The sequence below is a fragment of the Podarcis tiliguerta genome (genome assembly GCF_965153285.1).
Source record: "Podarcis tiliguerta genome assembly, chromosome: 13".
NCBI classification, from domain to species: Eukaryota; Metazoa; Chordata; class Lepidosauria; order Squamata; family Lacertidae; genus Podarcis; species Podarcis tiliguerta.
The window spans coordinates 30840375-30867698 of NC_139546.1; the positions used below are offsets into that span (position 1 = coordinate 30840375).

Genomic DNA, 27324 nt, shown 5'->3' on the forward strand with positions numbered 1-27324 from the left:
GTTCTTTGAATGCTCACCTACATAATAAAAACATGCGTAGTAAATTATTAGCTCAGGTATCTGGGTCCAAATTTGCTATCTGCAGGGAGCGTTTTAGTAGGGGGAAACATTAAACACCCCGCCCACCTGCATGGTACAGTCCAAGCAGGACAGTATCATATTGCTCTACAGGCTCATCCATGCTTCTGTTTCCCTGTGATTTCTAGTCACAGGTCCAAGAAGTTCTTCTTTTGTCCTGCTGCTTTTCCTGGGAAAACTTGCTGTTTACTACTGAATCAGAACAAATGTCAATCAAGTTTTCTGGGGATTGTCATTTGTTCTGATTTACAAGTAAACAGCGGGTTTCCCTGGGGAAAAACCAAAACCTCTAGAACCCGTGACTGGAAATCATGACACAAACAGGCGTGTGGATGAGCCTTACCTCTTCCAAGCCCAGATACAATAAAAGAGAGCTTTGGGATCTCCCACACGAATATCGGCAAAGTTTTTGTTTGCTCATGATTAGACCTGTAAGAAATTATTTGCAGATCAGCAAGTTAAGTTCCCTAAACTTAACACTCTCCTCAACTGAACTGGCTATTCAGATGATTCCCTCACCTGAAATGTGCATCTGTATATGTCTCTCCTCACAATTCCGTTACTTAAATAGCAGCTGTGGGGCTGAGGTGGTGGGGAAAAGATTTGGGGAAGGGCATGGGGTTAAAGGTTACATACTGCCTTTCAGAGCACCAGATGCCAGTGCTGAAAGCAAAATAAAACGAATTAGCTAAGCGTGACATGCAGATCCTAATCATTGGCTTGTGGTCTTCCTTGATGCATCACATCTGGCTTGGCCACCAATACTATGTAGCATGTACACCAGGCACAGGGAGACTTTTGCCCTCCAGATGTTGCTGAACTACAAATCCCATCAGCCCCAGCCAGCAATACCAATGGTCAAAGATGATGGGAACTGTAGTCCAACAGCATCTGAAGGGCTATTGGTTCCTCACCCGTGATGCAGACTGTGAAGATGAGCTTCAGATTTGATGGGAAAACATAAGGGAGTGGATTCCCCCAGCCTTTCAAGGCAAAGTGGAGGTTCTAATCACCACTGAGGGTTGTGAGCAATGATCAGTTTTAGATTATTTGGTCTGGTACCAAAGTATTTCCTGCCCCCTCCCAGCATATGATCTCAAACCATAAGGAGGGCAGCAGAAACTTTTTGAGTTCTGTGGAAAGAACAAAAGGATCTGGGGTTTCTAGAGTCATGGGTAAATGTGGACAGGCAACTCTTACCCTACCCATCAGTTTCCTACATGGCCTTACCTCTCTGCCTCCCTCCCACACTATGGAGGTAATAATATAGAAGAACTACCTTAGAGACTGTTGTGAAGATAACAATGTGTACAAACTAAGTCTCATAGGTGGCACCTGCAATGAAATGTTAGAGTGCGCATCCTTACCTCCCAGCCCAAGAGCTTCTGTTCAAGGTTCAGGTCAACTAAGTATTCCTTTAGGATATGGTAAACTGTAAGGGGCTCCATGCTTCCACCCAATTTCCCTTTTCCATTTGACATTCAACATTTCCGGGCTACCGAGCATCCTCAATCTTCAGTGGGCTGGGTTGCCTGCTTATGGGGTTTTGTTTATGATGTATTTCTGCAAACCTCAGGAAGCATGCTTGTTTGGGGCTACAAAGCCAGTGGCACTTACCAACAGCTTCACTACTAGGAGATGTGAATTGCTTGTGCATTTCCCCGAGGCATCCGATTGGCCAGTGCAAGAAGATGGCATGGTGAGACTGAGCCTTGGTCTCTGTCTCCGACCCACCCTACCTGGCAACTTTGGTGTTTCATTTTTATCACAGTGTGCTGGGAACTTCCCTGTCCTGTAGAAAATGGCCCTGGCTTGTTGGATGAATGGGCCACCTTGGCCATAAGAAAAGAAGCAAAAACTCATTCCTCTAGAGACTTTATTGTTAAGAATCAGAATTCACCATCAATGGCTCTGGGGGAGAAAAAAAAAACACAGAGCCCACACATTCTCAAATACAACAGGATCCCATTACATGATGGAGTTTAAATTCCAGCTGGAATCCATTTCAAACAATGCCCATATATACAGGCAGCTGAACCATTAACCCCCAGTGCCTATTCAGGTTTGCAGAATAGGTAAGGTGACTTTCTAACTGGACCATTGTCTTTTGGGTTCACAAACAACTCTTTATTCTGGGTTTCGACGAAGCATTCTGTGCCACTCAGAAGTTTACATACTGGATACCCTCACCTACAGCTGGTTCCAAGAAAATATTTTACCTTATTTGTTTTGGATTCCTTATTCTGTGAGATCAACATGGCAAACACTATCGATACATTTAGGGTTTTTTTTTTAATACAGCTGATAACATTCAGAGAACTGATACAGTTGGAATCCCGTTACAGAGTTAAGCTGACGCAAAGTTTGCCCTCCACGGCACCACAAGAGCCCTGCTCAAAGCCAGCACCCAGAACCCACTACAGTCAGCCCTTGTTGCAAAAATAATAATAATAATAATAATCACAGCCGATAACAGTCGGGAGTCTCCTCCACTCATCTCATTACACAAAGCCAGTATAACTGTAGCCTGTTGACATCTGTGCCTGGCACAGTCACAACAAAGCAATCCGGCTCAAGCCTCCAGCAAGTCTCCCCTCCCAGCATCCCCCCTGAAACATCCTGAAAAAGGAACAACCCCACCCTCCCCAATCCCTAATTTTAGCTTTGACCAGCCTCCCAAAATGCCCCTAACTGCCCAAATCACTCGCTGTCTTAGCAGGAACCGTACATGCACATCACAACGCAGCTACCATCTACAAGGGGTTTCAGGTGGGGAAGAGAATGGCTAAGGTGAGGTGTCTGCATGGGATGGGCAAGGGGAAGGTGAGAAACGAAAGCGAGAGAGATGGCGGGCGAGGAGGAGCGGCTGAGGGCTCCGTTTCTATTGAAGTGAGAATGGGGAAGAAGAGGCCCTGGAGAAGGAGCTCTAACCTCCCAAGACAGACGGAATGGACAGAAATCTCAGGGGATGAGGCGGGTAAGGAGGGCAGAGGGATGATGGGGGTGGGGTGAAGCAACTGCCATGCTGGGGGGCACTACGTCAGCATGACAGGAGCATGACAAGTCCTTCTAAGGGGGCTTGTGCGTCTCTCTTGTGAGGTCCTGCTTTTTTTGCCTACGTACACTCCGGAGGGGACAAAGAGAGAGGGAGAGCTAGCAAGGCAATCTGTTGCCCATCGAGGCTACTCCAAGAACGAATCACTCAGAAATCAGGGGGAGGAGGAACCATGGTTAGTTATGATCTAGACAGGAGAGAAAGAAAGAAAAAAGAAACCCAACGCTAATCCAGACTTCCCTTATTAAGGAACCTAAGTGTGCAAAAGGAGGGAGGATTGAGGAGAAATTCAGAACAGGTGCAGGATGATCTAACAGTTTAGAAAATGTATAGTATTCCATCCATACCTCCCTAGGTGCCGAGGGGGGTCACTAAGGGAACCGGGGTGGGGGGCTGACACTAGTCTTGAGGTTACGGGAGAGAAGAGGGCAGGGTTGGCGAGGGAGGGTGTGTATGTGTTGGGTGAGAAAGAAGGGTTCAAGGGGAGTTAATGTTTGTTTTAAAAAGAGTACAATTGCATCCCATCTGGGCCTCCCTGGACGTTTAGTACCGTTAGGGGAGATCGTCACATGGCCCAGTGGCCGGAGTGCATTGTGGGATAGCAGAAGAAGTCCTGTTTAGAGGTGGGAGGCGGCCTCGTCCCCTGGCCCGGCGCTCAGCAGGACACCTCCATGGTGGGGGCTGGCGGCTGAGGTGCCCCCGCCTCGCTGCTCTGGGACAGCGTGCGCGAGCGGGAGCGGTTCCCGTCCCCTGAGGCGGCACTGGACAGAGAGGCGGTGCGCGAGCGGGAGAGGCGCGTCATGCAGGACGAAGCCACTGTGGGGAGGAGAAAAGAGAAATGGGCAGAGTCAGACAAAGCTCCTGCATGTAGCCAGACATAGGTCGCTCCTCCCAGGTCTTGCTCCTCCAAGGCAGGGTGAGCAATCAGTGCAAGGTCAGCATAGTCGTCACATGGCCGCTGCAGCTTCTAAGACACATTTGGGACTGAGCACCTTTGGGTGTGAAATACGGATCTGGAACTACCAGGGAATTGTGCAACACCTACTGGTTTTATTTATGTGTACAAGCTCACCTTTCTTCAAATTCCCAGCACCTGTGTGCATTGAGACCTGCAGAGCAAGTTAAGGGCTGACTAGGGCAGTGGGAAGTGAGAAGCATAGGACCATCTCTGGGGGACCCTGGGTTCTGGGGCACCCACAAAATTTTCACTGTGGTTGCCGGTTGGGCCTTTGGGGGCCTATCGCAGCCACAGGAGGGTCTGATGGGGCCCGTTGAGTCATGTGCACCTCACACTGTGTGATGTCACACATGTGACATCACGCACGCACACCAGGCACCCCCAATGTGAGGCAGAACCCAGTGCAACTGGGCAGGGGAAGGGAGAAAGACCTTAAGGCAGACTCCTCTGCGGAAGGCTCATGCAGCAGATTTCAGATCATGTGAATAACTTGCATAGTCATCAACAAGGCCTGCGGTCCTGCTCCCTCCATCATCTATTGCCATTTTGCATTGCATCCCTTCTCCAAAACAAAGCCATGCATCATCACCACTTTCTTTCCCCCACCCCCAAATATTTTGCACAGTCAAAGCCTAGATTGGGGTGCAAATTGATCAAATTTGTACATAATTAGGTCATTTGTATAACATGTTGATAATGTGAGCAGTTTTGTTTTGGAATGCAAACTTAAGGTTTGCATGGTGCAGAACTGCGGCAGTCCTTGTTGTCCGATAGTGTCATACAGCGTATGACATTATACAAAGGCCCATCACCAGCCTTATTGACTTAGGTGCACGACAGAAACCCAAATATACCAAATTTTGCTTTCTCATCATCACAGCAAACAGCTCGGTGTGACCTAACTGGAGGTGGTGTAAGTGTGAGTTTTAGAGAACACGGGAGTGAGGAAGTCACAAGGGAGGGTGTGCAGGCAAGTCGGGGAGAGAGTGTGTCAAAGGGTTATAGGTGGTTGGGTGGAAATACCACAGAAGGTACCTGACCCCTGACTCAGTTTCTTGTCCAGTACATAAGGGACTGAGGAGAAACAGGAAAATATACCTCAGTCTACAAAGAAAAGACACGCCCCGCCCCCCGCCCGGGATAAGAATTCACCACTGGCCACTTTTCAAGGGTTTTGGTCAGAACTGGCTTCAGTTTCCAGACACCCCTAGTTCCCAGGCAACTTAATCTAAGAGGCCCCCAGGAATGTCACAAGAAGGCAAATGTCAGCTGGGGGAAGGATGGAGGGAACATGGTGCTTGGAAAGAGACAGATCCCTTCGTTACTGCAAGGAGCTATGGGGAGCACTGTAACTGGGTGCAGGGCCCAGTCAAGGTGGAGACAGTGAACAGGGTCTTCAGATGCTCACAAAGGAAGGAAGAAGATGGATCTCTTAGTGAGTCTCAGCCCTGGCAATCACCCAACTGGATCAGCCTCTGATGTTGGCCCTAGTAGTAGTCACAGAAAACCACACAGCTGAGATATTGAGGGGACGGGTATTCTGAGAAATCTCTGCTCTGGCTCAAACATTCCCTGTAATGCATGTCCTCTGAAGGATGTATGGGGGAGGGGGCAGAAGGTCTAGGATCCAATACTCACTGTATCCCATGCCTTGTACGAAGTACTTGAAAGCCTCAGTCAGTTTACCAGGCTGAAGGACGGAAGAGAGGGAAGAGAGGAAAGCATTAGAGGTGTGCTAATGTCAAGGTGGAAACATAACTAGCCAATCCTTTTTTGCATCATATTTGTAATCTTGCCTCCCTCTTTACAACGTAAGTACTTTACAAAAACCACCCCACACCAATGCTTGGGATTGGAGGCAGAAGAACCCACAATAAGTTGGAAAATGTCTAGCATGTTAACCCCTCCAAGTCAATCTGGGTAAAAACAACAACACACAATTAAAAAGCAACAATTGGACATAAGTTCAGTCACATTTTGGGAAGGGGTCTACACCCAGTTTCAGGACAAAGAAAATTTTTCTATGAATGTTGAGTTTTCTTATCCCAAAAAGTCTGATATTTTGGGGAAGCAGGTTTATTGTACAATATCTGTCAATCAATTGTAATTGATTGATCCTACTAGAAAACAGCAACAGTCCAGAAGCACCCACAGGTATATATCTGCAAGTTACTGGGACCTTGAAAACTTTTGTGAGATGCATTTGGAGCTGGAGAAACAGCAGCAGGAAAGGGGAAATTAAGTGCTTGCTCTCCTAACTCTAAACCACCCCTTCCCAAAGTTACTTTTCTATTTAAATCGAAGAAGTGTGCACAAACTTTTGAAGCATGCCCTAGCAGAAGGTACAATGCATTGAGGAACATTAGGGATGGTTTAACTAAGTGCAGCAGAATGGACAGAATCCAATCCTGCCCCTGACCCTCCCACCAGTCGTGCCAGCCTGTCTCACCTGGGTCAGCTGTGGTTGTCCTCCAGAATCTGCCATCTGAAAGAAACAAAGAGAAACCTAAATGGGGAGCAACTGTCTACAGGCTGGAGAATATGCAAGACTAAGGAGGAAGACCTGGCCATCTCTCTTAAGTGGCCGCCTCCCACTCTCAACGATTCTCTGCAAAGCACAGGTTGTTGTTCAGTGACAGCAGAGGATGAGGAAAAGTTGAATTTGGTTTGCATGTGTGCGTGGGAACCTGAGCTGATTTCTGTATAAACATGAATAGACACACCAAAGCTTTGACACCGGCGGAACCTCAGTCACAGTCTACCAAGAATACTCCTGTGCCCTACCTCCTAGCACAGAGAATCTGTGTTCAGAAAAATCCTGCCCCTCCCCAAAAGGAAACCTTAAGAAAGCATTTATGCATTCATCCTTCAAAGTTTTAAAGTTATATAAACAAAGAAGTAGCTGTGGTGTGTGGTGTGTGGGAGGCAGCAAAAAAGATTTAGGCAAACTTTAGGAATCTCAAAAGTGATGTTATGGGGATGGTAGACCAGCCCTGAAAGACAGAGGTAGAGGAAGTGGGAGGTGTGGGGAGACAAAATGATGGTCATAGAAGAAACATGGAGCAACCAGGTTTTTAGCATTGAATTTCATGGGTATTCTTAATAGATTATATTGTTTTATGTAAGGTGCTTAGAGGTTTTTGTTGGTGATTGTATATAAGTCTAGCCTAATAAAATAACAAATGGGAGAAGGGATGATAGAATATTTGATTTCTGCACTTCTTGCCTGTAAAATCTATGAAGACGACCAAATCAGATTGGTGACTTGTATTATCTGAAAATTTCCAGGCAGGACTTCTGAATGGTAGCTGGCCTACCTTTAGGCAGATTCAAACAAGTTATTAACAGAGATTGTGGCTAGCTTTCTCTTTCTGACGATGAAGCATGAAAGGAAATCTCTCCTGATCAAACCTATCCTGTATGGCTGCTGTTCTCATGCATTACAGTTTTTAATCTGGTTATGTTATTTATTTTGTTTGGCTCACATTTAAGTTCCACATTTTAAGGTATCATGTTGTAGATCTCATTTTAGACATTCCTGCTATTTTATATCATTTATGCATTGCAACCCACTGTAATGTATTTTGAATGTTATGCTATGTATCGCTGTTGGCTTAATTTTGTTGAGGTCTACGAAATAACAAAGGTACAGCAGCAAAGTTAATGGAAGCCGAAAGCTAGACTGGCATCCCCTGCAGTGGCCTCGAGAGGCATTGCTTACCTTGAGGAAAGAGGTCTGGGTAGGGTCCAGTTTGGAATTGCACTCCACCTGGTGGGAGAGATAATGGCAGCGTGAGGATAAAGAGCAGAGCTAAAGTGAGACAATAGGTATCTTAGTTCCTGTCAAAACCGGAAAGTAGAGGGTGGGCTGAAGGTGCAATGGCTCCATAGTCTTTTGGTGCTGTGGAATTTTTGAGAAGATATCTGGCACCATCACTCACCACTGCATCTTCATGAGGGGCCTGGTCTCCCACCACCAGCATCACAGGACACCTGGCAATGTGGAGAAGAAGAAAAACGTGTCAGAAAGTTAAAGCTGCTGTAAAGGTTGCAACTCAGCTTACTTGGGTCTTGCAAACAGGTGAACAGCTTTTGAGTTGGGGCATCAAGAGCCCTACTCTACGTTTCATGAAAAGCTAGACAGCCATGATGATTCGTAGAGGGGGAACGGACCCCGAACCACAGTATGGTAGTACTTTTATTAGGACCAAGAAAATGTCAAAAAAATAGCAAGCAAGCTTTTGAGTTCTCCACCAGTCTAAGCAGGATGGGGGAGCGAAGAAGAGAAGAAATTTTTGCAGGTTGAAACAGTCTGAAGATGGGATTCCAGGAGTCTAGGCCCTTGCAGACTCCTGCTATTTTCAGGTGGGATGCAGTCACAGAGTGGCAAATTCAAGTTGTGCAATCAAAGCCGATAGGGCACTTTTTTTGCACAACGAACTCCAGAATGGGAAAACAGACTTGAAGTATCAGATCACATTTGCTTCCTGCAACACCCCATAATGTCCCCACGAACAAATAAAAACAGATGGTCATTAAACAGGCTGTCCGGAAGCGGCCTACAGGCTACAACAGCCTCCTGCAGTCTAGTGCTCTCCAGATGTCTTGGATGGCTGCACTGGCTGGGGCTGATGGGAATTGTAGTCTGGGTTGGGAAGGGCTGTGTTATACTGACCACAGGAGAGCAGCTGCACTGCAGGAGAACTCTGAAAACTCCTCTCTCCCACACAGGCAGAAAAAGGCAGAGGACAGAAACTGCAGAGTGAAGGAGTAGCTGTTGGCTGCCTCCCCCCCTTGCCCCAAGTGACTAATTTTTCCCAGGCACTCAGAGGAAGAGAAGTTGGGGAAGTTAGCTGTTAAGAAAGAAAAACAAATAAGAGGAGATAAACAACAGGGGGGGGAGCAGCCAAGGATTCCTCCTCCACTCCAATTGATCCCTATCACCTCCCACTCTCTCTGACTCTTGGTGCAGGAGCCATTAGAAATCGCAACAAACAGATCTCTCATGTGGTCAATGTAACATGTAGTTATGCTCTCAGGTACTGCTGGTGATATGTCAGGCCTCTCTGGGTGGTGGGGACAGTAGGAATCCTTGCCTCAGTGTGAATCCAGGGCATGTCTATCCTGGAAGTCTGTGGAAAAGGGGACCTGGCAATCAGCGACACACTCTTGCACACTGCATCAGCTCAGACCCAACCATTTTGTTTGGGGTGCAGAGGTGCTTCCTAAGGTTGCTTAGCAACCACAGTACACTACTGATACCCTCCTGTCTCAGGGTCAGCTCAGCCCTAGAGGCCATACAGACCATTTTGGGTGGGTGGAGAGTGGCGTCAAACTTCGAGAGCCACACAGTTTTACTGCCAAAAACCCTCAAGGAGGAGCACACTACCCGCCACCCTGCGAACATTTGAGCAAGCAGGGCATCCACCATTTTCCCAGTAGCAGCTCCATCTCCTCACTCCATCCAATTGTGAACCAGGGGTACAAGACTGAAATTGGGAAGACCCTTAAGGAAGGACCATAATCTCCCTGCATATAAGGTGTCAATATTGGGAACAGCAAAATTATAATTACTGATTATTATTCATTATTGTTGTACTATGTATTTTGGGTCTACAGACTGCAATAAGGCTGTGTGTGAATTTTTCTTTTGCCTGGAGAAGCAATATAGCTTGAGCCAGCCCAGGCCCCTCATGAAACCTGGCACAAGAACCAAGGCCTATATCCAAATTCTACAGAGATGGAAGTCCTCCTTCCCATTAACTTCCCATTCCAGCAGAGCTTTGCTGTTATAAAAGGGTGTGCAGCTGAATTTTGTGTCAATTCAGGGCGTTGGTTTCTTTTTAAAAATAAAATAGCTCAACCAAAAGAACAGCTCATGGTTCCTCAAAGGAGCAAGTGTACAAGAATGGGAAACTCATAAAGATGAGCACACTCAAAAAAATCAGGGTTATAAACAGCTTTTTCTGGGTCCCTCAGAAGAACATAGTCAGGGCCCCTCCTTTTTATTGTGAATTCACGATGATGTTGGGGAAGTTATATGTGATTCCATTTTCAATACTGTTTGTGCCTGCAAGTTTCAAGGTGGGCATACTGCTTCATTTCTAATTGGTGCATGCCTTGTGACTTCCTGCTGAAATTCTTTAACTTTTTATACACAGATTTTCCACTTTATCCCCGTCCCCTTTCATTGCCCTATAGCACAAGAGTGCCCCTCCAAACGGCAATGCCATAACATCGGGGAAGCACTGCAGAATAACTTATCAATGTGTGGACCTCTGGTATATATTCATCACTATTGCACAATTATTGTGCCAATGACATACAGTCCTTGTACTGAGTCAGACCATTGACCCATCTAGCACAATCCTGTCTACAGTGACTGGCAGTGCCTGTCTAGCCCTACCAGGAGGTGCCAGGGATTGAATTTAGGATTTTATGCATGCAAGACTTTACCACTGAGCTATAGCCCTTCCCAGTGGCAAAATGCACCTTGGGGAATCTGGAGGCGCCCCCCAGTGGCCCTTCTGTGTAGCCCCTGCTTGATGCCTGCAGAATTGGCTCCTTTTCCTCACTGGTGTGCCCAGAAAGCTGGCAAGTGAGCATGTGACAGTAGCGAGGATTTTTGGGGTGGCTGTTACTGGGGTCTTGACAGATGCCCATAGACACTGTCCCACTAAGTTGGGATCAGTGAAAACAACAAGAAGGAACAAAAACTGCAATGCAAGATTGCCTTCGTTCAGACACAACGTAAGAAATTTCTATTTTTAGCATCTCTCTTTCCACATCCCTCTTGCCACCCCTGGGAGTTATTCACAAGGTCACACCTTTTATTTTCGATTAATTAATCATGCAAGCCAGTCCCTGAAGTGTCAGAGTGAAGAAAATAAAAGAATTGCTGGGAAAACAGAGCAAGCTTGTCACTAATTAATCTAAAATAAGATTAATGAGGATGAGAAGCAATGCAGGAATACGTGGGAAGGCACTGACGCATCTTTAAGAATTCTGCTCTTCCAGCTTTTCCTCCTAGAAATTCTAAAGTACTTATATATGTTTGAATGCAGAAGTGCTTTAAAAGTACAGTCATACCTTGTTTTGCAACTGGGATCCATTCTGGAGCCTCGGCCGCTAGCCGAAAAGGACGCAGGGCAAAGCGCCACGTCTACGCACACATGCGGAGCGGTTTGCGCTTCTGCGCATGCGTGAAGCGCGATTTATTGCTTCTGCGCATGCACAAGCAGCAAACCCGGAAGTAACCTGTTCCGGTACTTCCGGGTTTGCAGCGGACATTCGCCGGAAAGGACGCTAGACGAGGCAGATGTTCACGGAGGTATTACTGTATATAAATAATTGCAAATTTTTCAACTTGCCACTGTTCCTATGCCTTCAAGCAATGCTTAATCTGCAGGCTTTAGGTAATAAATTTCATATCCAGTTTCATGAATAGCTGCACTGCTAGCACCCCAAGCCGCTGTTCAAAGGCACAAGAGCAGGCCAGACCAGTTTTCCTGTTCAGCTGGCAACCCTCTTAATGTGCATCTTTTCCAGTGCTGTGTTAGGATGAACTGTGCGGCAAGTATCAACCCGAGCCTCTAATCTGTATTTTAAAAAAAACAATTCCCTTTGCTACTGACAGCATGTGAGCCCTACCAGAAGCAAAGGTGGCAATTTGAGGACACAAATGTGTGAAAGAAAATGCAGGGGCTGGCTGGCACTCACTTGAAAGTGATGTCTCCTCCGCGCTCCAAGCTCAGGTCTCTGCGGCTGTAAGGGGGGAAAGAAGGGAATTGTAAGCTTATTTTTTTCCAGCCTCCTAAACAAAGACCTCCTTATGCAACCCGCTCCCTGCCCCTGCATACCAATACCATCACTAGGCTCTCCATATGCTGGTCTCCCTTGTTATATAACTCTAGGTCTAAGAGTTGCCAACCCCGGACACTTCAAAAGAGTGCTCCTCTGTCTTGATCACTGTGGCCCTTCCAAACATCTCCTCTCCATACAATTGTTGAAGGCACATAAATATCCTTCTAACCCAGAGGTTGGCAACCTTGCCAACTTTCAGGACCAAGCATACTGGTCAAATACAAAGAAAACAAAACAATCCCAGCACAATCAGTCCGAATTCTGCAGCCAATCTACATCCTACACCAAGCAGAGCATAATTCTCTAACCTGATGACAATTTGCATCATCCTCTTATATTGCATTGTTCAGTTGCAATTGTTTTAAAAAGTTTGCATCACTGAGGATACGATCCTGATGTTTACTCCTGGGGAGCGAGGGGCAAGGGGAATCACAACTACTTGCCTTTTCCATATCCTTCTGCCAGTGGAGAGGAACACTGCTCTCAGTAGAAGCCCTGAGCTTTGCTCAACAGGTGGGAACTTGCCACTGGGGCATTTTGGGGTGGCATTCTGAAGCCTTGACTCTCGTGTCACATCCGCATCATGCATTCAAAATACATTTTAAGTGAACGGCTTCCCCCCAAAGAATCCTGGGAACTGTAGTTTACATCTCACAAAAATACAATTTCCAGGACCCTTAACCATCTACAGTTCCCACAATTCTTTCGTGGAAGCCATGTGTTTTAAAACAGAGTTGCCAAGTGTCCTCTTTTCCCAGGACACACCTTCTTTTTCAGGGGTAAGACTTGCGGCAAATTGCATTCATTTGCTTTGAATGTCTGTCATAGGATCCTCTATTTTGCTCTTCAAAATATGCCATCCCTAATATATGCTATATTGGACCCCTCAGCCGCATTCACCTGGAGCTAGCCCAAGGGAAAGAAAAAAAACATCATTCCCACCTTATATCCAGGCTTGCAGGGCTTTAGATGTGGGATTGCTTTGCCTTTCTGTTTCTACTAGTCATATGGCAAAGCAAAGAAGTATGCAAGCCATTCCCTAATGTCGGGAAATCTTATTCAGCCACTCATCCAGCACCTGAGATTTCTCAGACCTTCAAACATATTCTCGCAGACATGAGGCCTGGAAACTTGCTTCTTCCTTTTTCTTTTTATACATAAAGTTAAGATTCTCTGAAGATTGAATTCTACCACCAATATAACATCCTGCATCCCCCCCCCCCGAGCTGCTGCAGAATGCCAACACACACACACACTCCTCCCTGTGTCTCATCCCTTTCTCTGGGCCAACCAAATGGTGCAGTGACTAAATAACTGCAGTTATTATTTATCATTATCCCATCTTTTCACAACCACGCACAAGGCAGCTTACGTATGACTGAAATAATACAAAGGCTTCAGTCATCTGCCTTTTAACTTGAACGGTCCATCAGTTCATTGATTTAAGTTTAAATAATACACACCAGCATATTGTCAAAACCTTTAAACAGAGCAGCCTTTCTGAGAAGCATGAGGTTAAATTTATGAGTGAGCAAAAAAACACACACACAAAAAAAAACAAGCAGCAAGTTCATTAGAATGGCAACTCCTTAAACTGTGTTCCATGAGAGGAAATGAGGATTGAAGGAAATTATTAAGGGCTTCCGTGAACCTAAACCATCTACCCAGGCCCAGGTTCAGAAGGCTCCTTTCAGCTCTGGTAGCCCAGCAGAACACAACTTACATTTAAATTAAAACATGTGAGTTCCCTCAAAGAACCCTGAGAACTATAGTTTTTTTGAGGGTGCTGGGAACTGTAGTTCTGTGAGGGTAAATTACAATTTGCAGGATTCTTTGGGCAAAACCACATGCTTGATATAGGCTTTTAAGGGTATGGTGTATACACAACATCACTGTGGGTGCCTGTTTTGGGCCCTATTTAGACTGAACACTCATATTGACATCAGACGGTGGCTGTGTTTTTTTCAAACTCTTTTTACAACAGTGCCCTGGAAGTTGAGTTATGGTGAAATAAAAGGCAGGGTCGTCATCCAGAACTACAAAATTAGCCACACAGAGGCCCTATCCCCAAGACCCTGTAGGAGTGGAACGGCACCAGATGACACTTCTTCAAGGGCTCCCTCAACTTTGGAAACAGCCACCCCTTTCCAATCCATTTCAGCTGGAGACGGGCGAATCTACTGTGATTCTGCATTGAGTCTGAATGGATGTTCAGCTATTCCCCAAAGGAGAGATGCAGCAGAACCACCCATTTCATCCTTGCATGAGTCACACTGCCCTGGGCTTGCTGCCTTCCAGTCAGGAGACATCCTCAGAGCAGTGAGCCATGCGGTAACACACAGGGGGTGCTTCTCTAAAGGCAAGTAGTTCTTTCAATAGAAAAAGCAAGCAGTTAAGACAGAACAGAAAACCCTTAGCTGTCAGAAGTCCGAGGAAAGCCTGTGTGGGAATTAAAGAGCGTTTCAGTCACAGGGGGCCTTGCCATTAGGCAGAATGAGGCAACTGCCTCAGGCGGTAAGTGCTGGTGGGGGGAAATTATCATTCTGAGCACCCCCTGGTTGTACCCTTCTGTCACTTGCTATGCAGCCAGTGCTGCGCAGCCACAATGAGCCAGCTGTCCTCAGTCCTTAGCACTGTTAGAAGTGCTAAGCAAAATTGAACTGCCAGCCCAGTTAACCTCTGTATGTGGAATTGCGTGTGCATGCAAATGTCTTGTGCCAGTCCTGGTTCCAGTTATTTATTTAGCTACCTTAATATTTATATCCCTGCCAACTACCTAACATTGCTAAATGCTAGTCTGCTGGAGAACTAGAGGCCACCAGGGCTTGAGCAGGGAATCTTCACCTATGTTATTATTATCATCTACAACTTTGTTGTTGTTGTTGTTGTTATTCATTTCATTTCTATGCTACTTTATATTTTTAAGAAAAACACCACAAAGCGCTTTACAAACCAAATTAAAACATCGCATGAAACATTCCAAAATCAAGCATTGCAGAAGAAGATAAAATATAGACTAGATGTTCAAAGCAACATAATTGACAAGAAAATAAAATGTCTCTTAAAATTCAAAAGAATATATTACAGAGGGAACATATTCCTGCACAGTAAAATCTTATTGGTGTCTGGACCAGTCCTGCCGACCCAGGCTGGCCACTGTATGTACCCAGGCAGGAAGAGGTCTAATAAAAGACTTCCTGCTTAGTCTGGATCTGTTTCTTGCACAACAACTGTCTTTCTTGCTCTGGATTGCTGCTGCCAACACAACCGTGACATGCCCTCACGCTGCTCTTTGATGCTGTGTCCCCACCCAGGTAAGTCCTGCCCACACACCCACCTGTTGTAGCTGCTCCAGTAGAGCTGGATATTGGGCAAATTAGTTGCATGACTCAGGACATGCCGCTGTTGTTGCACCAGCTCAGTGTTCTTGGACAGTTCCTCCTGGGGAAGAACATAAACGGGGCATTAATGCAATATCCTAATCCCACTCAATTAAGACACGCCGTAATTAGTACATGGAAATGCTTATTTCTGTGCTATGAAAAGCTCTGCTATCTGATTTCCACAGATCGGAACAGGCCAAGATATTTTCTTCGGGAAGTTTGGCAACCCAATCATTTCTCTCAAATGTAAATTACATTATTACTATTTTGCAAAAATGCAAATGATGCCAAACATCCCCTCCCCCCAAAAAACACTGTCCTGTCATCAAATCCACACTATTTTTTTTTAAGATGCATAATTGGATACCAACTCCAGCCATCCCTTTGTTTAGAGAAAGCAAAACCATCTTCATTCATTTTCATCAAATTTGCAAAACAGGCCATGCTCTGGCCCTCGAGTTTAGATGGTGATTGTTGAGGTAACCGAAGCTGACATTGTGATGTGCCTCTCTTCTTCCCCTTGTTCTCCAGTCATGATTCTGAACATTCAAGGTTGCTAATCCTGGCAAAACTGAGAAATGTGTGTGTCTCACTCACAGGGCTAGGCATTGCTGAACCCCTGTTCAGTTGGCACTGCTGTAACATGGATAACACAGAGCCCCTCAGTTCTTCACTCAAACAAGGGAACTATGCTGGCATTTCCCGACATAGAGGCTCAATATTATTATTCTCTATTATATTTATATCCTGCCCTCTTTCCCAAAGGAGCCCAGGGTGGCAAACAGTAAGTGACAAAACAAGAAAAATGTCTTTAAAAGCATCTTAAGAAATCATGAGGTAAAGTGAAGTGGTAGCCAGAAGGTGGCCTTTGGAGACAAAGACAGCTTCTCCACTGAGGCAGGGTCAAGTGGGAAGTTCTCCTGAGCAAGCCCTATTCAGAAGAGTGGGGGCTACCCGAGAGTGCCCCCCCTTCATTTGAATGGATCTTTTTCAGAAGAACAGAGGACATTCCATATTTTCTATTCCTTCTGCCCACTTATGTCCAGGCAGAAGCTATTCCACGCATTGTTCTCTTTCTACAGTTTTGTGTACCCTTTCCATCTTTCTTCCCTCTGTTGTTTTCTCCACTTTTTAGAAATTTAGATTTTACTTAGTTCCAGGTTTTTGGTCATAATGCTTGATAGCATTGATTCCCCACCCCCAACTGTAGTAATTATTACCAATATACCAGTCAACCTGAATACAAATGGAGTGGTGGTGGTACCTAACATTTAAATGTTGGAACAAAATACATATATGTTGGACTTAGGTTCACTGAATAGGTCTGGTGAGGTTGTGTTTTTTTTTTTTTTTAAAAAAAGATGGAGATTTCTTCTTTTGTTTTATTACTCTGTAAAGTGACATCCACAACAGTTATACGTGCAATTACTTTTGTTATTAAAATAAACACACCTGCATAAAACTCACAAATATTACAGTCAGTGAGGGTAATTGGGGAAATGCAAGCACTATAGAAAAATTACATAGTTTGGAATAAGGTGCAGGGTAAAGCACAACCATATAATTTCCTGGTAATTTTGCAAAACAAGAGAGAAAATAGTTGGAAAGATAATGTTGGAACATTGACAATGGAATACCTTCTGTACTGATGTGTGGCTGTTGCTGACATTATTTGCAGTGCCAGGTTGAAATTTTATTTACCCAGCCATTTTAACAGTTCACATTGATTAGTCTGCCTTATTGTTTTAGCTGCTTCTAGAATGACTCCACGAAGATGTCTTGTTGTTTTATTTACGCTATAAAGGTGGCCAGTTTTAACCATGCTTATTATATACTGATAAAGAGCTGTCTATACAAATACATGGTAATGTACATATAGCAAAAAGTGGGGGTGGGGAAGTATGAAGTAAAGATACAAAAACAAGACAGTGTTTTTTAATCAATAATAATAATAAATCCATAAAGTTCTAAATCCATGAATTGGTCCCACATCAACCTTCACCAATCTGCTGAGCTCCAAAGGTTTTGGGCTACAGGTCCAAACCACTCCAGACAGCATGGCTGTGCTGACTGAGGCTGATAGGACTTGCAGTTCAAATAATCTGGAAGGTACCAGGTTGGCGAAGGCTCTCCCATCACTAGAAAGTGCCTTCTTAGACAGGGGGGCATCCCTGGTCCATTCTATCCCCGACACACTGCTCCATGAACCAACTACTGTCGCCCTTCGCCCCTCCTGCACATGCTTACCTGGCTGAAGAGATGTTGCAGAATCATCTCAGAGTTGGAGGATGTGAGGCCAGTCAGCTGAAGAGAGAAACAGAATGAGATCAGAGGAGATGCAAAAGTAGACACTGGTTTGAATGGGCCAGATTGGCACCTGCATGAGAATTATGGGGATTGGCTTATTCCCCAGAGAGAAAGCAGAGATCTCTGAGAATCTATTGCCTTCCAGAGCTCAGCCAGTACTCAAAAGCTAAAATCTCTTTTCAGTACCAGGGCTTCATCCTGGAACATGCAAAGCAATCAGAATTAAGTGCTTCTGAGAATATGCAGAATGCATTTTATTCCACTGCTGAATTACTGTATCCCACCTCTAAAAGACATCAAGATAATGTGGGATGTGTTACGTATTCAGTGGTCTGTGTTTGCCTGAACTTGAGTCTGGACTAAGGAATCTGAGCTCCTGTGTTCTGATTTGATACATGATGTCCAATCATAGAACATTTCAGGATTTGGGCCTCTGTCATTGGCCCTTGAACTCTGAGTCATGATTTGCAGCTTGGAAGTTTAGACAGCCAATCACGTTGGGAGTGGAAGTGGCCCAGGCTATCAGGAATGTACATAAGCAGTTGCTTTGCCCCTGTTTCCCAGTTATGTAGTTATGTAGTTCCCCAGTTATGTAGTTATGTAGTTCAATAAAGGTTCTTGCTGTTTTCGCTGTGTCTTGCCTCGTGGGAACCCACCTACACATCAAGAGGGATAGCTTTTATGTAAGTGACAGCCCTTGAATTTTTTTTCTTCAGAAATTGGCCTTTACCCTTACTATCTCCCAAGTTCCCAGAGCCAAAAATTGGGAAAGAGGAGGCTCACTAGAAAGCTTAGCCAGGTGGTGCTACCTGGCCAGAATTGTCTTAAGCATCCTGCCCTTTAGGTTGTTTGGGGGAGGAGTAGGTTGCACACCTGAGTCTCTGATAAACTTGGGAGGAATATGGAGGAAAAGTCGGGGGGGGGGGAGTAAAGCGTTTGGTGAAAGAGGGCAAAGAAAAAGTTGAAGAGAAACCAGAGGGGAAAAAAGAGGGAGACAGAAATGTAAGCAGATGAAACAGGGCAGCAGACAGAGGAAGAAGAGTAAAATGGAGGTTGCTTTCAGACAACCTGTTTATGGAGCACTCATCTTGGTTTGTTTGAACACAGTTTGTGGGGAAGAGATTAGATGTCAAGCAACTGTTGAACATTCATTTGTTTGTGGGGAGATTATACATCCCATCTAGTAACTGTTATCCTCCACTTTCAGTTACAACAGCTCGTCACTTTCAAATTAGTTTTCCAGTATACCCCAATAATAGCCAAATTATAAGAATAACAATGAATTAAGCCTATCATCACTTTCTTTAGCACAAAATTTATCTCCCCCCCTCCCCCCGGAAATGAGCTTGTTGTGCAGGAGTGCTACTTTAATTGTATGACCTCAATTTGCTGGTATGTGGTTGAATCCCATCCACAAAAGTGCAACAGTCTAGAAGTGCCTGCAGCTGAGAGGTTGATAGACTGAAAGGAATTTCTGCTATCTAGATAGCGATGGGCAACTGGCACCAACACCAATGTTTATGGGATTTTTTTATTTATTTGTCATTATAAACAGTCAAAGAATAGGTTATGTTAGCTGTTTAAATTTGTAGAAATAAGAACAACGATTCAAGCGCCCATTGGACCAGCCTGCCACAACTGTGAGCCTTCCAAATGTTTAGACTACAACTCCCATCATCCCAGCCAGCATGGCAATGGTCAGGAATGATGGGAGCTACAATCCAAACTATCTGGAGGACACCAGGTGAGTAAAGGCTGCACCAGACCCCTTCACTTCATCTGCAATTGATTACTAGGCGCATTAGACAGTGGTAACTTTCCCAATCTCACCTTGTGAGCAGCCCAGTCCATCCAGCCCTTGGCATTGGGGTCAATGTTGACCAGAACCAAACCCTCCACGGTGTCTGCATGAGAGAGCTGTGGAAAATCATAATAGCACTCATGACTAGTGGATAAAATGTTCGCATGGTGCTCAACATACTGCTTATGTATAATTTCAGGGACATAAAACAGAGGCTTCTCAGTGCCTCAGAGGCAGGTGGCTGGCCAGGGAAGGAAATAAGACGTGGCATTTGCAGAACCCTTGGCCTGATCCAACAGACTCTGCTTATGCTAAACTTTCCCCCCCTTCCGGTTCTGGCTGAAGTGAGATCTGAACCAGAGCATTGCTTGTCCTCTCCTCCTCTTTGTCACACTAGCTCTCATAAATAGCTTCTGACACATATTCGAGTTGCTCTGTGTACATCATTGCAGCAATCCCTACCGAAACCAGAGAGATAGGGTGGTGCGTTTGGAGCATCAAGCTAAGCCTGAGGTTCAAATCCCTGCTCAGCCATGAAGTTCACTGGGTGATTTTGGGACATGTACTCCCTCTCAGTCTAATCTACCTCACAGGTTGGTGTGAAGATAAAAATATTATTATTTTTTTTAAAGAAAGGGAGCGGGGAGCACATATGGAGATCTGGCGTCTCTGAAACAAATCAATCGATAACATCAGAACAAAGTTTCCCCATTCATCCTGTGGCAAAGTCTTGGCCTCTAACAGAGAGCCACTTATATAATTTCACCACACGAGTTCATGCCTCCCCTGAGATTTGAAACAGGAATTTCCTGTCTCTCAACTAATTCTCTTAATTACTGCAGCACATCACACTTGCTGGAATCAAATGTTGGGCCCATCCTTCCTCTGTACTTCAGCTCAGGAAACAACTGAAACACTGCTCTGTGGTTGTTAATAGGAACACAGAAGTCAGCTACTCTGCAGCCCTGCTACTTCCGGAGAGGTTCAAACTGGGCATGGAGAACATTTACTTAATCCGACCACCACCCATGGGTCCCCCACCCACTTACGCTGTAGCGTGCCAAGATGTAGGCGCCGGCTCCGACTCCAATTCCGATGATGCTGGTGAAGCTAAAGGAGGGAGAAAGAGGCCAGTTTCAAAATATGCAAAGGAGCAGGAGCTGCCTGGCACTTTTCTGGCACTTGGGAGAAGAAGTGGGCCCGAGCCATTTGCTTATCTTGTGCCTTTGGAAGTTTCTGTAAAGTGGACACTTTGAAATGGCACAGACTGTGTGCCTCATGTTTTCATGGCCCCCCAGGCTCCAATTCCCTTCCCCCTCTCTTTCTCTTTCTCCCACATGTTAAGTGTGTGTTCAGCTATCTATCTATATTTATCTGTCATCTATCTATCATCTATCTATCTATCATATATATATATATATATATTTGCTTTCGTAGATTTTCACGGGTACAGGAATGCAGGTTTTGGTGTCCTCGGGTGTCTTCCCGTGTAAAAGTTGGGGTGTCTAGGCGACGTTTCGACGAGGTCTCACTCGTCATCTTCAGGCTGGTGCTTTCGGCTTCTTGTTACTGGAACAGAGCAGGATCTCAGTGTTTGAGTTCCTATAAATACTGTTGAGGAGGTGTGGTGTATAGCCTCCAATGTTCTGGGCAGAGAGGAGGTTCCCAGGCTAGTGTGCCTTTTCTTCTTTTGTTCCTTAATTACTTGAGGGATATCTTGAGTGATTTCTTGAGTGATTTCCTGAATCCCACTTAGGTGGGTCATTAGGTGTGGATTAGTTGCTAAAGCCTTCGTGTCTTGAACTCTTGAACTTTGTGAAGAGTTTTTCTGAGAAGATGGCTGTACTGCACTTGGTTGTGCTCTGGCTTGGCTTCGTGTATAGGGGCGAGCTGTGGTTTTGTGGCCTGTGCCAGCCAGATCTGTGTAGGGATTGCAGGGGGGTGCAGCATCCGGAGGTGCCACCCTGGTTTGGCTACTGGATGGTGTCTGTAATTTATCTGTGGAGAGGGTCTGGGTTTGGGTCTGGTGTGGTTGATTGGTGATGGCGTTCTGTGTGCCTCTGGATCTGGTGTCAGATTTTGTGGGGAGGGCTAATTTCCAGATGTCTGGCAAGCGGGATGTGTCGTCACGCTTGTTCATGTTGTGAGGGTGTTTCTCTATCTCGATGGCTTCCATGATTATTCTCTTGTGGTGATGTTCCATGTTAAAGAGCAATTTGGAATCTGCAAAATTAATTTCGTGTCCTGTTTCTTTCATGTGTTGGAAAAGAGAGGAAGTTTTTTCTTCTTTTTTGACGGCATTCTTGTGTTCTGCGATCCGTGCATTTATTCGTCTGTTTGTTTGTCCAATGTACGTGGCTGGGCAGACTTTGCAGGGTATTTCATAGACCCCTTGGTTTTCCAACTGAATTTTATCCTTGGGGTTTCTGAGGATATTGGCTATTTTTTGGTTGGTGCAAAAGGCTGTTTTGATATTGTGTTTATGGAGGATTTTGCTAATTTTATCTGTAGTGCCCTTGATATAAGGAAGGAGGGCTATGCCATTGTTTTCTTCTGTGTCTTGGTTTTTGAGGGGTGTTTCTTTTTGGATTAGCTTCGTAACCCTGTTTTGCTGGTATCCATTGGCAATTAACACATTTGAGAGATTCTGTAACTCAGTTGTCAAGTGGTCTTCGTCAGCCAGGCGTTTGGTTCTGGAGATGAGAGTCTTGGCTACGGAGTTTATTTGTGCAGGGTGGTGGTGTGATTGTGCATGTAAGTAGCGGTTGGTGTGTGTTTTTTTCCGGTAGATAGTGTGTCCTAGGGAGCCATCAGGTTTTTTGTAGATTAGGACGTCAAGGAAGGTCGAAGCTAGCCTAACCAAAATCAATCCAGATGAAGCCAATAAAATCAGACTTGAAGTCACCAACATCCTCTGCTCCAGCAAACCACCCAGAAGCAATTTACACAAAGAAGAACAGAAAGCACTCACCAACCTGAGGAAAGACAACAACATAATCATTCTCCCAGCAGACAAAGGTAATGCCACTGTTGTGATGAACACATCGGACTACCAAGCAAAACTATCAAATCTACTCCAAGACCCTACCTACCAACCTATAAAAACAGATCCCACCACCTATCTGGAAAAAACCACCAAATCCAAAATAAAAGCCTCTCCTATCAGTGAAGAAATCCAGCTAAGAATCATCCCCAGAGAAAAATCATCCAGATGCCCCAAACTCTACGGCCTCCCCAAGATACACAAAGAAGGAACACCACTCAGACCAATAGTCAGCTCCATAGGCTCACCTCTACAAAATCTCGCTAAATTTCTCGCCAAGCAACTTCAGCCCTATGCAGAATCCATCTCTTCACACGTTCCAAACTCCTTCCAGTTCATAGAAACAATAAAGAAGCAAAACCTACAACCCAATGACCTACTTGTGAGCTTCGATGTTGTATCTCTCTTCACACAAGTGCCCATTAATGAAGCCTTGACAGCCATTCAAAACAAATACAATCCCCCCGAATACATCTTGGACCTGACCAACCACTGCCTAACCAACACGTACTTCATCCACAATGGACAAAGATACAAACAGATAGAAGGAGCACCTATGGGATCACCCCTCTCACCGGTCATCGCTAACCTGTACATGGAACACTTTGAAACCAATGCTTTAGACAAGTCAGAACACAAACCCAAACTTTGGCTCAGATATGTTGACGACACCTTTGTAATTTGGCCACACGGGAAGGAAAAACTGGATAGCTTCCTCACACATCTCAACAGCCTACACCCCAAAATACAATTCACTATGGAAATAGAAACCAACAACCAACTTCCCTTCCTTGACGTCCTAATCTACAAAAAACCTGATGGCTCCCTAGGACACACTATCTACCGGAAAAAAACACACACCAACCGCTACTTACATGCACAATCACACCACCACCCTGCACAAATAAACTCCGTAGCCAAGACTCTCATCTCCAGAACCAAACGCCTGGCTGACGAAGACCACTTGACAACTGAGTTACAGAATCTCTCAAATGTGTTAATTGCCAATGGATACCAGCAAAACAGGGTTACGAAGCTAATCCAAAAAGAAACACCCCTCAAAAACCAAGACACAGAAGAAAACAATGGCATAGCCCTCCTTCCTTATATCAAGGGCACTACAGATAAAATTAGCAAAATCCTCCATAAACACAATATCAAAACAGCCTTTTGCACCAACCAAAAAATAGCCAATATCCTCAGAAACCCCAAGGATAAAATTCAGTTGGAAAACCAAGGGGTCTATGAAATACCCTGCAAAGTCTGCCCAGCCACGTACATTGGACAAACAAACAGACGAATAAATGCACGGATCGCAGAACACAAGAATGCCGTCAAAAAAGAAGAAAAAACTTCCTCTCTTTTCCAACACATGAAAGAAACAGGACACGAAATTAATTTTGCAGATTCCAAATTGCTCTTTAACATGGAACATCACCACAAGAGAATAATCATGGAAGCCATCGAGATAGAGAAACACCCTCACAACATGAACAAGCGTGACGACACATCCCGCTTGCCAGACATCTGGAAATTAGCCCTCCCCACAAAATCTGACACCAGATCCAGAGGCACACAGAACGCCATCACCAATCAACCACACCAGACCCAAACCCAGACCCTCTCCACAGATAAATTACAGACACCATCCAGTAGCCAAACCAGGGTGGCACCTCCGGATGCTGCACCCCCCTGCAATCCCTACACAGATCTGGCTGGCACAGGCCACAAAACCACAGCTCGCCCCTATACACGAAGCCAAGCCAGAGCACAACCAAGTGCAGTACAGCCATCTTCTCAGAAAAACTCTTCACAAAGTTCAAGAGTTCAAGACACGAAGGCTTTAGCAACTAATCCACACCTAATGACCCACCTAAGTGGGATTCAGGAAATCACTCAAGAAATCACTCAAGATATCCCTCAAGTAATTAAGGAACAAAAGAAGAAAAGGCACACTAGCCTGGGAACCTCCTCTCTGCCCAGAACATTGGAGGCTATACACCACACCTCCTCAACAGTATTTATAGGAACTCAAACACTGAGATCCTGCTCTGTTCCAGTAACAAGAAGCCGAAAGCACCAGCCTGAAGATGACGAGTGAGACCTCGTCGAAACGTCGCCTAGACACCCCAACTTTTACACGGGAAGACACCCGAGGACACCAAAACCTGCATATATATATATATATATATATATATATATATATATATATATATCTGCCAAACCGAATATAACACTTCATGATGAAAAGGTGGTAAGCCTAGGCCACAATCACTCTGTTAGTGTTTAAGATGCCCAAAGACACTTGCATTTCCTGTAACAGACACACGCGGCTGGCTATCCCTCTGGATGAATGATAATAATGGGAAATACCCAAGAAGGAATCTTACTTTGGTAGGCTACCTTGGGTCCCCAGACGTTGTTGTACTACAACTCCAATGATCCTTGAGCTCTGGCCTTGCTAGCTAGGGGTGATGGGGGTTGTAGTACAACAACATCTGGGGACCCAAGGTTGAGAAAGGCTGGCTTAGAAGAAGGGTCACAGTTTCCCATCTTTACCTCCAGGGTGTTAGGAATAAGCTGGAAACAGCTGGGAGGGGGCAGGAGATTTGTTTTCTTCCCCCCTGGATTGAGAGTATAAAGGAGAACTGAGAGGAGGAGATTTCCAGTGCTTATCCTTGGCTCCTCAGGGTTTTCATGGAACTAGGAACTAGTGAAGAATCTAGGAACAGTCTGGGTTTTAAGAATTAAAATGAGGAATACTTGGAGCTAGGGCTCCTGGACTGTGTTCCCAGGTTTTGGAGTGCTATGGGGTCTGGGGAATGGAGGGAAAAGGGGTGTGTGGAGCAAGTTTCGAGTTTAAATTGTTAAAATAACCCATGGCTGCTGGTGACTGGAAGGGTGAGAGAAAAGTCTCTAAATTAATAAGCTGGATGGGAAAAGAAACCTTTGGTTGCTAAATCTAGGTCCTCAGGCTGTTGGAAACATTTTTTACTATATTGCGGGGTATATAAGCAAGCCAGAAACCAATGAATTGAGCCCTTATTGGTAAATTTACCTGGAAACTCCGATATCTTTTATCTCAAGTATCTCCTTGAAGATAAGAAAAATGATATAACCCTGGCTGTGGCAAAATTTCTTTCAGGGGTAGAAAGAATTAGAAATCAACATGTCTTGGATAAAACACAGCGACTGCCTAGTAATGCCTTTTCTGTATTTCTGGTGTACTTTGCTTTTGAAACTGTTTATACGGGTCTTTGGACCATATTAAGAATGTGTAAGAGCTAAATTCCTGCCTGCCTAACGTCTGTGAAAGGCACTGAACCCCTTTCAGGAAATGAGATAGCAACTGAACCAACAGACTAGGAGGTAGTAGAATCTTCCAAGCTGTTTCTGTGCTTTGTTTTGTCTGATTGATGTGAATGCAAGGCTGTGCCTTTTCTGATTTGACACTCCAGGGCAAAGAACCCTTGTTTGAGAAGGCTGACAGGTGACCCCAACACAGGTTGTGGTCGCAACCCACCCACCCGTGTGATCTCGCCCCGACTCACTTCACATATTGCAAGATGCAGGGGATCATGTCAGCCAGCTGGTCCAGCGAGGGATACTGATACCTAGGAAGAGAGCAGAGAGCAGGGGCTGTGTTAGACTGCTAGGCTGTTGTCCCCATCACACCCAACGATGCGGGTGGGGCAGGAATGGAGGCTGCAAGGCTCACCCCAGAGGGAAGGCCGGGGCCCCCTCCTCCATGCCAGGCGCGTCCACATGTATCACCACGAAGTTCTTTATGATCTCTTGCATGTCCTCAAAGTGGAAGAGGGTGTCGAAGCACGAAAGATCTGGGGTGGGGGTGGGGAGACAGAAGAAGTGGGTGTCAGGCTGCAGAAGGCCAAGCGGTAGTGTCGTCGAGACTGGCGAGGTGAAAATCAAGACAGCGGCTGCCGTCTTGCTCCAGGAGTCAGTAAACAGGGCAGCAAACTGACTGTTGTTGTTTTTTTACACTGGAAGGTGCTGTTTGGATTCCTCACCTTACCATGAAAGCCTATGCAAGTTTACAGTCGTACCTTGGTTGTCGAACGCCTTGGTACTCAGACGTTTTGGCTCTTGAATGTCGCAAATCCGGAAGTGAGTGTTCCGGTTTGCGAATGTTTTTTGGAAGCTGAATGTCCGACGCAGCTTCCGATTGAGTGCAGGAAGCTTCTGCAGCCAATTGAAAGCTGTGCCTTGGTTTTCGAACTGTTCCGGGAGTCAAATGGACTCCTGGAACGGATTAAGTTCGACAACCAAGGTACCACTGTACTCAGAAGTAAAACCCACTGTGTTCAGTGAGGCTTTCCCCCCAAGTAAGTATCCTAAGGGCTGCAGTCTAAGGGATCAAAATGTCTTCAGCTGGCCTGGCAAAAGAGCAAGAGATGGGGGCATTCAGACAAGCAAGCAACCTTGAATAGGAGAGAGCTCCTATGCTCTCCTTAACAAGGGTGAAAGCTTTTGAAGAGAAGAAGAGCCTTCTATGCCAGGCTTCTCCAACCTGGTGCCCTCCAGATGTTTTGGACTACAACTCCCATCAGCCCCAGCCAGCACAGCCATGGAAGCACAGCCATGCTGGCTGGGGCTGATGGGAGTGGCAGGAAGGCACCATGATGGGAAAGGCTGGTCTAGATGCTTTCAAAACCAGGAGATGATTGGCCTCAAGGGATGGTGGGAAATTCTGGAACAGAGTGCAGATCACTTGGGAAACATTAACGATAAATAGGACAATGTTTAATATTTCAAATTAAAGTTTTAGAATGGAATCTGGCGATTCTAACGTCAAGGTATGAATCCACTTTTTTTTTT

At 45.3% G+C, this 27324-nt stretch overlaps 1 protein-coding gene across 13 annotated transcripts in view; it reads right to left on the reverse strand.

The window, feature by feature from the left end:
* Positions 1 to 1937: 1937 nt before the first annotated feature.
* NDRG2 (NDRG family member 2) overlaps positions 1938 to 27324 on the reverse strand; it is a 45128-nt gene continuing 19741 nt past the window's right edge. For 6 of the 13 annotated variants that reach the window (XM_083411326.1, XM_083411333.1, XM_083411327.1 and 3 more), the window contains 12 exons: positions 26207 to 26327; positions 26040 to 26102; positions 20495 to 20555; positions 19475 to 19561; positions 17585 to 17641; positions 15292 to 15395; positions 11811 to 11855; positions 8033 to 8084; positions 7813 to 7860; positions 6541 to 6576; positions 5730 to 5781; positions 1938 to 3949 (listed from right to left, as the gene is read on the reverse strand). In XM_083411326.1, the coding sequence (XP_083267452.1) occupies positions 3789 to 3949; positions 5730 to 5781; positions 6541 to 6576; positions 7813 to 7860; positions 8033 to 8084; positions 11811 to 11855; positions 15292 to 15395; positions 17585 to 17641; positions 19475 to 19561; positions 20495 to 20555; positions 26040 to 26102; positions 26207 to 26327 (887 nt within the window). In that variant the 3' untranslated portion in view covers positions 1938 to 3788. Of the gene's footprint in view, positions 3950 to 5126; positions 5166 to 5729; positions 5782 to 6540; positions 6577 to 7812; positions 7861 to 8032; positions 8085 to 11810; positions 11856 to 15291; positions 15396 to 17584; positions 17642 to 19474; positions 19562 to 20494; positions 20556 to 26039; positions 26103 to 26206; positions 26328 to 27324 lie in introns of all 13 variants that reach the window. The other 7 variants (XM_083411331.1, XM_083411324.1, XM_083411332.1 and 4 more) reach the window with 2 other exon arrangements.